The sequence below is a fragment of the Quercus robur genome, chromosome 1, assembly GCF_932294415.1.
Source record: "Quercus robur chromosome 1, dhQueRobu3.1, whole genome shotgun sequence".
Classification (NCBI taxonomy): Eukaryota; Viridiplantae; Streptophyta; class Magnoliopsida; order Fagales; family Fagaceae; genus Quercus; species Quercus robur.
The window spans coordinates 32,379,545-32,392,314 of NC_065534.1; the positions used below are offsets into that span (position 1 = coordinate 32,379,545).

The 12,770-nt window shown below is 33.4% G+C and overlaps 2 protein-coding genes across 9 annotated transcripts in view; both read right to left on the reverse strand.

Moving 5' to 3' along the window:
• Positions 1-12,770, reverse strand: part of LOC126731005 (heat shock cognate 70 kDa protein 2-like) — a 93,565-nt gene that overhangs the window by 24,172 nt on the left and 56,623 nt on the right. The window lies entirely within an intron of this gene.
• Positions 2-12,770, reverse strand: part of LOC126692090 (heat shock cognate 70 kDa protein 2-like) — a gene marked incomplete at its 3' end in the record, with an annotated part of 58,869 nt that continues 46,100 nt past the window's right edge. The window contains exons 2-3 of the mRNA XM_050387567.1: positions 7,616-7,661; positions 2-1,851 (exon numbers count right to left, since the gene is read on the reverse strand). Of these exons, the coding sequence (XP_050243524.1) occupies positions 2-1,851; positions 7,616-7,661 (1,896 nt within the window). The remainder of the gene's footprint in view (positions 1,852-7,615; positions 7,662-12,770) is intronic.

The following is a 12,770-nucleotide window of genomic DNA, read 5'->3' on the forward strand; positions in this document are numbered from 1 at the left end:
GCCCTTTGTCCTTAATCTCATTCTGAAGCTTATTGACCTCTTCCATGGCTATAGCCATGTGACCATTAGAACCCTGACAAATGTTAATCTCCTTCTTAGGCTTCGTATCCTCTTGAGTAGATACATTCATGTCACAATCAACACCTTGGTGAATCTTAATCTCCTCCATGTGCTGTTCATCCTCAAGTGTGGCTTCACCCACGTCATCATCAGCGCCTTGACCAATCATGGCAATTACTGCCTTGCAGATGCTCTCCAGCTTGCTCATCTTATCCTCAAATTCGTCTGCCTCAGCAAGCTGGTTCCTTTCAAGCCAATCGATAGTCTCCTCAATTACTTCGTCAACCATCTTTTTGTCCACAGCACAAACCTTAGCAACAGTCTCTTCATCTCTAAATGTGTTCCTCATGTTGAAAGCGTAGTTCTCAAGTGCATTCTTTGATTTGGCCTTCATGTTATGCTCCTCATCCTCAGCCTTGTACCTCTCAGCCTCCTGCACTAATTTCTTAATCTTTTCTTTGGAGAGCCCGCACTTATCAGTGATTGTAATGTTATTCCTCTTTCCAAAGGTTTTGTCCTTGGCAGAAACGTTCAAGATTCCATCAACATCAACGTCAAAACAAACAGTAATTTGTGGAACTCCACTAGGAGCTGGAGGAATACCAGAGAGCTCAAACTTGCCCAGCAAATTGTTACCACTTGTTTTGGCACGTTCACCCTCATAAACCGGGATGGTCACAACCACCTGTTGATCAGAATAGGTTGTGAAATACCGCTCCATTTTGGTGGGAATAATGGTGTTTCTTGGAATCAACACAGTCATTAAATCTCCAGAGGTCTCAAAACCAAGAGATAGAGGGGTGACATCTATGCACAAGATTTTTTCCACTCTCGTATTACCCTCACCATTGCGAATTGCAGCCAGCACAGCACAACCATAAGCAACAGCCTCATCAGGGTTAATTCTTTTGCAGAGCTCCTTCCCATCAAAGAAGTTCTGTAACAATTTCTGAACTTTGGGGATCCTCGTAGACCCTCCAACCAGAACCACATCATGGACAGTGCTCTTGTCCATCTTAGCATCCCTCAAACACTTCTCAACAGGCCCCATACACTTTGTGAATAAATCCAGGTTAAGCTCCTCAAACTCGGCTCGGGTGATAAATGAGTAGAAGTCAATACCATCATACAAAGAATCAATCTCAATTGTTGTTTTAGTGTTAGATGAGAGCATCCTCTTAGCCCTTTCACAAGCATTCCACAACTTCCTATAAGCCTTACCCCCAGTAATATCCTTCTTATGCTTTCCCTTGAACTCTTTAATGAAATGGTTCACCATTCTACTGTCAAAATCTTCACCTCCCAAATGATTGTCACCAGCCGTAGCTTTCACTTCAAAGATACCCTCTTCAACGGTAAGAAGTGAGACATCCAATGTCCCACCACCAAGATCAAAGATGAGCACATTCTTCTCACCTGTACCATCATCCTTGTCAAGCCCATATGCAATAGCAGCAGCAGTTGGCTCATTGATAAGCCGCATCACATTCAGACCAGCAATGATACCGGCATCCATTGTGGCTTGACGCTGTGAGTGATTGAAACGAGCTGGGACAGAAATGACAGCATCCTTGATCTTTGAACCGCAGTGAGCCTCAGCAATCTCCTTCATCTTTACGAGTACCATTGAAGAGATTTCTTCAGCCAAAAAATGTTTTTCCTCATACTTGTATGTGACCGCAATAATGGGCCTCCCATGATCAGGGTCAGCAATCACCCTGAATGGCCACAGTTTCATGTCACGTTGCACAGATTCATCATTGAATCGCCTTCCAATCAAACGTTTAGAGTCTTCATACCACCAACATGAAAATCAATATACAAAAAAAAAAAAAAAAAAAAAAAAATCATCACTTTTTCTTTTTTTGGCTGAATAAACAAATAATTACATTAGACATACATTGCTTCATTGAAACAATATCAAAGCAAACATAGATGAACTTTTCTTAACGCTCCAGGGATTTGTCTTATGCAAAATAAAATTTCAACATTGAATGAGAAAATATTGTTAACAAAAGAAACACGATATGACAAGATAACGCCACTAATGAGCTATAGATACAATCAATACCAACTTAAATCAAGTTGAGGCCTAAGAGGCTAAGAGCATAATCTTAAGTGGGACCAATTCATATCTAAAATCCACTATAGTTTCTTTTTTTTTATTTTTTTTTTATTTTTTACATAAAATCTATTCTCCTTATTAATTTAGTTAGTATATATAGATTTTCCTAATAACTACTTTTTAATTAATCGATAATATGAGTAATCCATTTAATTTTCTTGTGACATAATTAATTTTGAAATAAGATTGAAATGGAGCATTTCTTATATTTAAAATTCATTATTTAAAAAAAAATTAAAATACATTTTTCTTACCTTTTGAGATGTAAAATTACTAATTAAGTTTTTATATTAAGGTTCTTCTCATGTCCACTTTTCATATTTTAATATAACTAATTCATTTTCTTGTGACATAATCAATTTTAATTTAAAATTTTTTTTTATAGAAACAAATAAAAAACTCTAAATAAATATTGGTAGTAAAATTTTGTAAGCAATATATGCATTTTGAAAAGAATGATTAATCTTTTTATGTAATCAAGAATTGTTATATTATATTTTTGAAATTTGAATATTATTATGATTATTTTCATTGCCATCTTTTTCTAACATTATTACACGCTCTTCTAACTCTTTTTGATTCATTTTTATTTTGAATTGATAGATTTCACATAATTTTTTTGTTATACCTTTTAAATTCCTAACAACTTTATCAAGAGATCCTATTTGAGATTCAGTTGATTTTTTTTGTTTTCTTCTTATTTTTTTCTTCAATATTTCATATTTAGATTGACAGTTTTTAGCAGAGATTTATAATTGAAAAATATTTGCCAGTAATTGAAATAGAATCAATAATATAAAATTAGAATATGACAAAAATAAAATAAAATATAAAGCATATAACAATAGAGTCTAATTTATTAAAGTCAATATTGTAACTTAATAACAAATTTACTTTTTTTTTTTTTTGAGGAAGAATAACAAATTTACTTAATAATAGAATCGCCCAAAGGTCTTAACTTGTTCAAACAAAAAAAAAAAAAAAAAAAACTTAACAAATAACTAGATGAACTATTAGTAAACAAATCACGATCAATTTTATATATAAAAAATCAAATATCATAATTTTTTTTTGAGAAAGATCAAATATCATAATTAAGGTGTAAAATTTATATTAAAAAAACATAAAAAATTATTTTTATTATTTACCTTGCGTAAGACAATTAGTAATGCAGCAAACACAATTTTTTTTTTTATTACAAATTTTATAATTACTGAAGTGATTAACTATGAATGGTGGATATAACTAACATTCATGGACCCATTATTCACCGTTGATAACTTCAAAAATTAAGAAATTTGTTGTGAATAAGGTTATCTGTAGCATTATTGGTAAAGCCATACATAATAAGGGAAAGCTAAAATCTAATTTCTAATTTTGACAATCTATTGTATAGGAAGCTTGCTTACAAAAATTAAACTTTAAAGTCGTGGCAAATTGATTATTAATAAGCCCGCAACTCACAAGATTGTGGGGTCCCACAGTTTGTGAGTAGCTGAACGGGCTCATAAAATAAGCAGCAATGCAACACCCAAACAAAACTACTCAAACAAACGAGTCAAATTAACCACTCTGGACTACACAGATCACAATAGTCCGAAACCCAGCTTTCAAACCAAACCAATAACCTATTATAACAGAGAGATCGTTCTTGCGAAGAATGGACTAAGTTTGTGTACAACACCGACCGCACATTGACACAGATTTCCAGGGTTGAAATCCCCTATACTGATGATCTTAGACACATATTATATGTGTGGAAAACCAAGAATTAGAAAGTTAAAGAAGATTGTTTCTCAAAAGAAAAAAAAGATTCTAGCTAGTCCCTTCACTGATAGAGCCGCTTTTGGATTTGGGTACTACATGATTCTAAGAGTTACGTTTATTGAACCATTTGACGCTTTCTGTTTGTTTACACATTTGAGTGCCGATTCATGGAGAAGCCTGTAATTTCAGTGGAGTCATTTTTAGTGGGTTTGGACCCCAATGGATCAGTTGATTATTTAGATGGATCACCTAGTTTATTTTTAATATGGAGCTTTGCACTTTATAGCATTTTTCATTTGGTCTTTTGTCATTTATGTATTTGTGATTAAATGAGGCACTATTCTGTGAAAATCAACTTAGATATCACTTCAAACAATATGAAAAGTCATGTTTTAGTAGGAGAGCCGGGTACAAAAAATAAACTATGTGCAAGCACCCAGTCTCTGTAGATCAGAAGTTCAACACTACATTGTGAATATTGAATCACCAATATCAGGAAAGTTTAACAAAATTTTGGATTTTGAACCTAAGAAGACACAAAAAGATTCTCTATAATATATATTGAAGATTGAATACCTCACATAGAAGGACCATATTCCTTTGAAGAACGCATGAGGTTTGTAGAGTGATTTCTTCAAAGCTTGATACAGAGAAAAATGGCATTGCTTTATTCTTCCAAATATCTTATGTCACCAATGGGAGCAAGACTAGTCAGTAGCAGCGTTCTGCAAAAATCCTGAGACTTGAAACATTCCTTTTAGTGACTAGTTTTCAGGGTCAGTCAGATACAGGACATCCTCCCATGTTGCACTGCCAGGATGTGCTTGGGTGTTTTGGATATTTTGCCTGCTGTGTAAGCACTAAGATGTTTGCCTGCTGTGCTTGGAAGATTGTGCAAGTACTAAGAAGATTCAAAAACAACATACACACAAACAAATACCGGTCATGTTAGGACCTAAAGGGCCTTGCAAGCACCTAACACCAGTTCCAGAAAAACCATCCACAGCCGCCTCACTGATCCAACGATTGTCTAATACAGTCTTATGGAAGCCCTTAAATTCCTAAATTGAGAACAACTTCTAAACGCTAAACTATATTACCCAATAGACTTGGAACTCTCATCTAACGAAACCAATTGACTCCGAGCACAAGATCACCAACTAAATATATCATATTACCTAAATGGAAATAAAAAAAATGAACGCCTAGCTCATATACAATTCTAAACATCAACACAGAAATTGTATAGTCAATTTACAATACACAATTTACCGCAATTCCCTCTATCCCACCGGTACTTTGCCCTTCACATTCCTCTGCGCTCCAACATGTACTCGCAAACTCGCTCAGCTTTCCGTTTCATACCTTCAATCATCTCTTCAGTCGCTCAACTAAGTAAAATAATACCAAGGATCCGTTTGGATACGGTTGAAAATTAAAAACTGAAAAACATTGTAGCAAAATAATTTTTAAATATGTGAATAGTACCGTAGAACCCATTTTTAATGAAAAATTGTTGAAAAGTGAAATTTGTGGGTAAGTGAATAGTACACAGTGTGCACTGATTGGCTAAAAAGAAGGAGAAAAGTCAAACTTTACTGTTACTGTTCATGAACAATAACCGTAAGTCAAAAACGTGAAATAAAAAAAAAAAAAAAATCCAGATGCAGACACGCTAGGTTAAAAACCCAATCCAAACGAACTTTAAGCTGCCAAAAAAAAAAAAAATGGAAATCTAGATCAAGTTAAAAAAATAAATAAAATAAAAATAGAAAACTATCTAAAACATGAAGTCCAAGACAATTTGGGGAATAATATAAAGTAGACAAGAATAATATAAACTTTTAAAAAAGTATGTCAAGGTTGAATCCATTCAAATTTTTATTTTAATATTGATTATTATAGATTTTTACTGTATTATACGTATGCTTTGACCCCTCAACAGGTGTTGTAAAGAAAGCCATAAATATATCTCACATGTAGGATTATCTGTATCTGTCGGATTATTTTTCAGATGTTGGTTGTATGTGTTTGCATTAATTATCTGTCGGATTTTATCATAATTATCTCCATTCAAAACAAACAAAAATATGTCAACAGCTCTCACGCGTGCCCAGCAGCAGCTCTTCCCCTCTCTCTCCGCCAACAGCTCTTCTCTTCTATTGAAATTGTTCAGTTGCTCCTCTAAAACATGATGGTCATCATCTTGACATATTTTTGTTTGTTTTCAATACAGATAATTATGATAAAATCCGAGAGATAGTTAATGCAAACACATACTACCAACATCTGGAAAAAAAAAAAAAAAAAAAAAAAAAAAAAAAAAACTAGTTTGGGCCTACCATATGAGATATATTTATGGCTTTCTTTACAACACCTGGTGAGGGGTCAAAGCATACGTATAACAGTAAAAATCTATAATAATCAATATTAAAATAAAAATTTGAATGGATTCAATCTTGACATACTTCTTTAAAAGTTCATATTATTCTTGTCTACCTTATATTATTCCCCAAACTGTCTCTGGAATTCATGTTTTAGATAGTTTTCTATTATTTATTTATTTATTTATAACTTGGTCTAGATTTCCCTTTTTTTTTTTTTTTTTTGGCAGCTTAGTATTATTTTACTTAGTGGAGCAACTGAACAATGAGAGAAAGGAGAGGAGTTGACGCATGAGAGCTGTTGCTAAACATGTATGTTTGCCCATGACATGCCACGTTCTAGAATGTGCACACCATTTCTCACACAAAAATCCAGTTTATAAACGATATCCGTTGTCCCCTCAAAGGAAACCTTTCCTAGTTAGTACTAGAATTTAGTTTTCTACATCAAAAGCAATACTTTCATGCCTAATACAAACCAGAAAGAAAACACAGAATAGTGCCTCATTTAATCCCAAATACATAAATGACAAAAGAGTAAAAGACCAAATGAAAAATGCTATAAAGTGCAAAGCTCCATATTAAAAATAAAATAGGTGATCCATCTATATAATCAACTGATCCATTGGGGTCCAAACCCACTAAAAATGACTCCACTGAAATTACAGGCTTCTCCATAAATCGGCACTCAAATGTGTAAACAAACAGAAAGCGTCAAATGGTTCAATAAACGTAACTCTTAGAATCATGTAGTACCCAAATCCAAAAGCGACTCTATCAGTGAAGGGACTAGCTAGAATCTTTTTTTTTTTCCTTCTGAGAAACAATCTTCTTTAACTTTCTAATTCTTGGTTTTCCACACATATAATTTGTGTCTAAGATCATCAGTATAGGGGATTTCAACCCTGGAAATCTGTGTCAATGTGCGGTCGGTGTTGTACACAAACTTAGTCCATTCTTCGCAAGAACGATCTCGATATTTTTCTACTGTAAACAACAAATAACCATTTCCTAAACTACAACTCTCACTAAAAGCATAGGACTTTCCTATAACAGAGAGAGAAATTCCCCATTATACAGCAAATGGCTCTGTTCCTTTTCACTATCATAAAATAAAACAAAACAACAGTAATTTTTTTTTTTTTCTTTTTTCAAGTTTCCTCAGCTTCACAATAATTTTGACTAAACAGAACCCACATGCGTTTGAACACAAATAAGCCAATAAAACTCTAAAAATCTAAACTTTAATTGTAATGGTATCAGAGAAGTAGAAACTCACCAAAAACAGTGTTGGTGGGGTTCATGGAAACCTGGTCCTTAGCTGCCTGACCAATCAAGCGATGAGTTTCTTTGAAAGCCACATAAGATGGTGTGGTACGGTTCCCCAGATCATTGGGTATGATCTCCACCCGATTACGTTGCCAAACTGCCACACATGAGTAGCACGTTCCCAAGTCAATTCCGATCGCCGGACCCTCTCCTTTTCCCATCTTAGCTAACAAAATTGAACAGAAAAAAGATACTGAAAAAAGAACAAGGAAAATTTTGGAACTTATAAGTTAAGATCACAGAAATTCTACACTGTTAAATATTAGCATTGATACGGAAACCCTAAAGGGCTACTTTAATAATATATTAGAGTGTAGTACAAATTCTTGTGTTATAATGAATCATAACATTTGTATATATAGTAGACTAAACCCTAGAATAATAGACTTTTAGTACAAGTTGGAGACTTGACTTGCACACAAAGTAGAATTAGGCTTGGGCTTATACTAATGGGCTAATATATCTTTAACATACACTATGGTTTGTTGACTCAAAAGACGCGGTTGGAAGTGGAGTAAACGAGCTGCATAATTGTTTGTCTGTTTAGATGAAGAAAATACAGCATGCATTTGATGCATGTTTCCTTCCTGATACATGGAGGTGGAGGGCATCAGATGCGATATACCACCTCAGCAAGAAGAATCTACGACTCTTGTTCTACTTTTCGTACCATTTTCAATCGACGTCATAAAGGATAAAGCGATACTATATATATCCAAAGGCAATTCTTCTTTAATTGAGCAAGGATGATCACGAAATTTCCTACAACTTTTTTTTATTAATTTCTTTTAACACGGCAATTTTTTTTTTTTTCAAATAACGCGCTAAGTTTATTATAAAACAAAATAATTTTGATGTATTTATCAATTTTTTTATATAAAATAGAAATTATACTCTAACTTAATCTAGGTGGGTATTTATGTCAAGCTTTCTTATGAAAACTTGAACTCTAGTTTTTATCCCCCATACTTCAAAGATACTTACGTACTTTTATTTTGAGAATTATACTTTAAATCTCAATTTTATGGCTAATGTCAATTTTAAGCTAATTAACAAACCAAATCAAATTATTGGTGTAATTAACCAATTATCATATGCATCGATAGATAATTAAAAAAAAAACATATCCTAAACAATCAATCACACCCAAAGGAACACTAGAATTGTTTGCAAAGAGAAAAACCCAAAACCAGGAATAAAAACACTTTATGGGGCCTATTGCATTAAACAATCCACTAACAAAACCCTCAAAGCAAATTAAAGACTATGTACTCAAGCTAAGTAAAGAATAGTTGCAATACAAATTGCTAACAAAACCCTCAAAGCTAAGTAAAGAATATGTACTCAAGCTTCCCGCTCTTGTAAGCAATTTATTCCTTAAATCTTTTCTCCTTTTTAGTCTTTGGAATCACAAGTTGGGCCACCAACCGCATGATCATGTCTCCTTAAAAAAAAAAAAAAAAAAAAAAAAAAAAAAAAAAAAAACCCAACGTGAAAGGCCTCTTGAGGATTTAGGATAACTATGACTTTATTGATTTTCCAATACCAACAACACTCGAGAACACTCAAAGTATCAATGCGTGTATGATATTGAATCTTCTCTCATTGAATTTAGAATTGGAGAGGATGAAGGTCGAGAGAACAAAGGAATTTTTCTCTAGGGTTCTAGATTGATCTCTAGTTTCTGGATAGGTACAGCAGAAAAGAAAAAGATGTACTACATCCACAACATTTTCACAATAAATTATAGGTGGTTAGTTGTTATTGGTTCTAATTTGAACCTACCACTAAAATTACTTTTTTGCCCCATCAATAACAAACCGTAACAACCTGCCATATAAAATTTGAAGTGAAAATATTGTGAAAATATCATGGACATAACATTTCTCAAAAAGAAAAGAGAAGTGCTACGTCCACAATTTTTTCACAAGAAATCTTTTTCACAATAAATTATAGGTGGTTAGTTGTTATTGGTTCTAATTTGAACCTACCACTAAAATTACTTTTCTGCCCCATCAATAACAAATCGTAACAACCTGCAATATAAGATTTGTAGTGAAAATATTATGAAAATATCATGGACATAACATTTCTCAAAAAGAAAAGAGAAGTGCTACGTCCACGATATTTTCACAACAAATCTTTTTCACAATATTTTCACAATAAATTATAGGTGGTTAGTTATTATTGGTTCTAATTTGAACCTACCACTAAAATTACTTTTCTGCCCCATCAATAACAAACTGTAACAACCTGCCATATAAGATTTGTAGTGAAAATATCATGGACATAACATTTCTCAAAAAGAAAAAAGAAGTGCTACGTCCACAATATATTCACAACAAATCATAGGTGATTAGTTGTTATTGGCTCTAATTTAAACTTACTAATAAAATTACTTTCCTCTTAAGTTTTGGCTTAGGGCGGAACTATGTTGTCCACAGGGGGCCATGGCCCCACAAAATTTTATAGAATCTCTCTAATTACAAGTAAATAGTAGATCCCAGTTCATGTTTATAAGAGCTAGCCCCTCCAAGTGCAAAGTTTAGCCCCCACCCACCATCACAGCCACAAAATTTAGCCCCCTCCCAAATTCTAATTCTTTCAACTTTTATTTCACTACCCTTCCCAACATGTCAGACGTATGCCAATATATATATATATATATATATATTTTACTAACTTTTAGCCATAGGTTCTCTTCATTCATCTTTCCCCAAAGCCTAAAACTCAAACTTTGGTTCAGCTCCCCTTCATTTGAATTTTCTATTCTAGTTCAATTTCTATTTAGTTGAGGAATGAAAATGGTTTTGAATTTATTTTTTACCATAGTAGACTAGTTTAGTTTAATTTAAATTCTATTTATATTATACTTGCTTATAGTGATTTTGTTATTTTTTATTTTTATTGATAGTATGTCTTCATGTAGAAGTAGTCTAATTTTTTTTTTTATATACTTATATTTAATTTTTACGAATGTTATGGCCTTATGATTGTTCAAAAGAATACGAGAAACTCATGGAAAAAATGACCTCAAGGTACTCAATTGGTTGTTTAGTTTTGTTAGTATTTTGAGTACTAGTAAGTAATACACTAATTAAAAATCTCTAACAATAATCTTGTGCTATTATATATGCTAGTGTGTAGCCCTATGCCAATTAAAAATATTCACAATTATATAGTTCAAATTATACATTTCTTTTTTAGAAGAGGTTCAAATTATATATGATATTAGCTTACATTTTTTTAAACCATACATTTCTAAATATATATAATTTAGAATTTAATTGGTTTTAGACTCTTTGGTTTCTGCTCCTAATAATTCACTTACCACAAAAATTAAAAACTTAAGTGGACATGTGGCGAAAAATTAGACACAATTTGAAATCCAATTTAGATTCTAATTGGATTTGGACTATTTGATTTTTACAATCAATAATTCACTTGACACAAGATTAAAAATTAAATGAGATACGTGGCGCAAAATTGAGAATTCAATTAAAATCTAATTGGATTTTCTCTAAACTTTGGCTATTAATATATATATATATATAGATGAGTTATGGTTTAGTTTATATTTAATATTCTATTTTTTAAAATAATGCACAAAGACATATATGTATGTAAGTATGTAGTACTCTAAGTTTTTCTTCAATTGCGAATCAATATCATAATTTAATCAGACAAAAATTCCTTAGTCCGCCCTTGGTTTTGGCAATCTCCTTCAACAAAAAGAAAAGTGAGATTGTTGTCCAACACTTCACTTAACTCATGTAATCTCACTTGCACGATATATATTTATTTATTTATTTATTTATTTATTGTGGGGACGTAAAAACTAGTCCCCGTGGAGTTCTTCACGGATTCTCACTCAAACCATTCAAACAACATATAAGTAAATAACAAGGGAAAAACACTTCACAATGGGAAACTCAAGCAATTGATTTCTCTAAACTCCTGTATTACAATTTCAAGTTAGATATTACAACAGATAACTCTCACGTTCCTATGGTGTTATCTTTACTCTCTCTCTCCCTGGTTGATTTTTCTTCTTTCTATTCCTTTCTCTCTCTCTCTCTCTCTCTCTTTCTCTCTCCCCCCCCCCTTTTTTTTCCAGATCCCCACCTTTTGCCTCTCCTCTCCCTTTTTTAGCTTCAATCCTTACTCTTATCACCACAGCTGTCCTATTGCTTGACAGAGCCTCAGGGATATTTTCTTTAACTTTATCGGATTCCTCCCCACCCTTATCCTGGAACTCTAACTTTTGGGGGGTTTTGGTACTGTTCAGGTTGTCTCACTTGTATTTAATGTGGCAGAGGTGAGGTAAGAGCCCCATCATTAATGCGGAGGTAAAGATCTTCAACCTTTTTGCATGTTTTGGAAGTTTCCCATGGTTCTAGGAATCTCCTGAAAATCACACGTGGATTATTCGTACACCATACCTCGGGTAAGTTCGCACCTTACCCTTTCCATAGGAACTAATTTCCTATGTCACTCATCTTAATCAGACAAAAATTCCTGATTTTGCCCTTGGTTTTGGCAATCTCCTTCAACAAAAAGAAAAGTGAGATTGTCGTCCAACACTTCACTTAATTCATGTAATCTCACTTGCACGATATATATATATATATATATATATATTGTTGGGACGTAAAAACTGGTCCCCGTGGAGTTCTTCACGGATTCTCACTCAAACCATTCAAACAACGTACATATAAGTAAATAACAAGGGAAAAACACTCCACAATGGGAAACTCAAGCAATTGATTTCTCTAAACTCCTGTATTACAATAGATAACTCTCACGTTCCTGTGGTGTTATCTTTACTCTCTCTCTCTCTCCCTGGTTGATTTTTCTTATTTCTATTCCTTTCTCCCCTCCCCCCCCCCACCTCCCTTTTTTTTTCCAGATCCCCACCTTTAACTTCTCCTCTCCCTTTTATAGCTTCAATCCTTACTCTTATCACCATAGCTGTCCTATTGCCTGACAGAGCCTGAGGGATATTTTCTTTAACTTTATCAGATTACTCCCTACCCTTATCCTGGAACTCTAACTTTTTGGGGGGGGGGGGGGGGTTTGGTACTATTTAGGCTGTCTCACTTGTA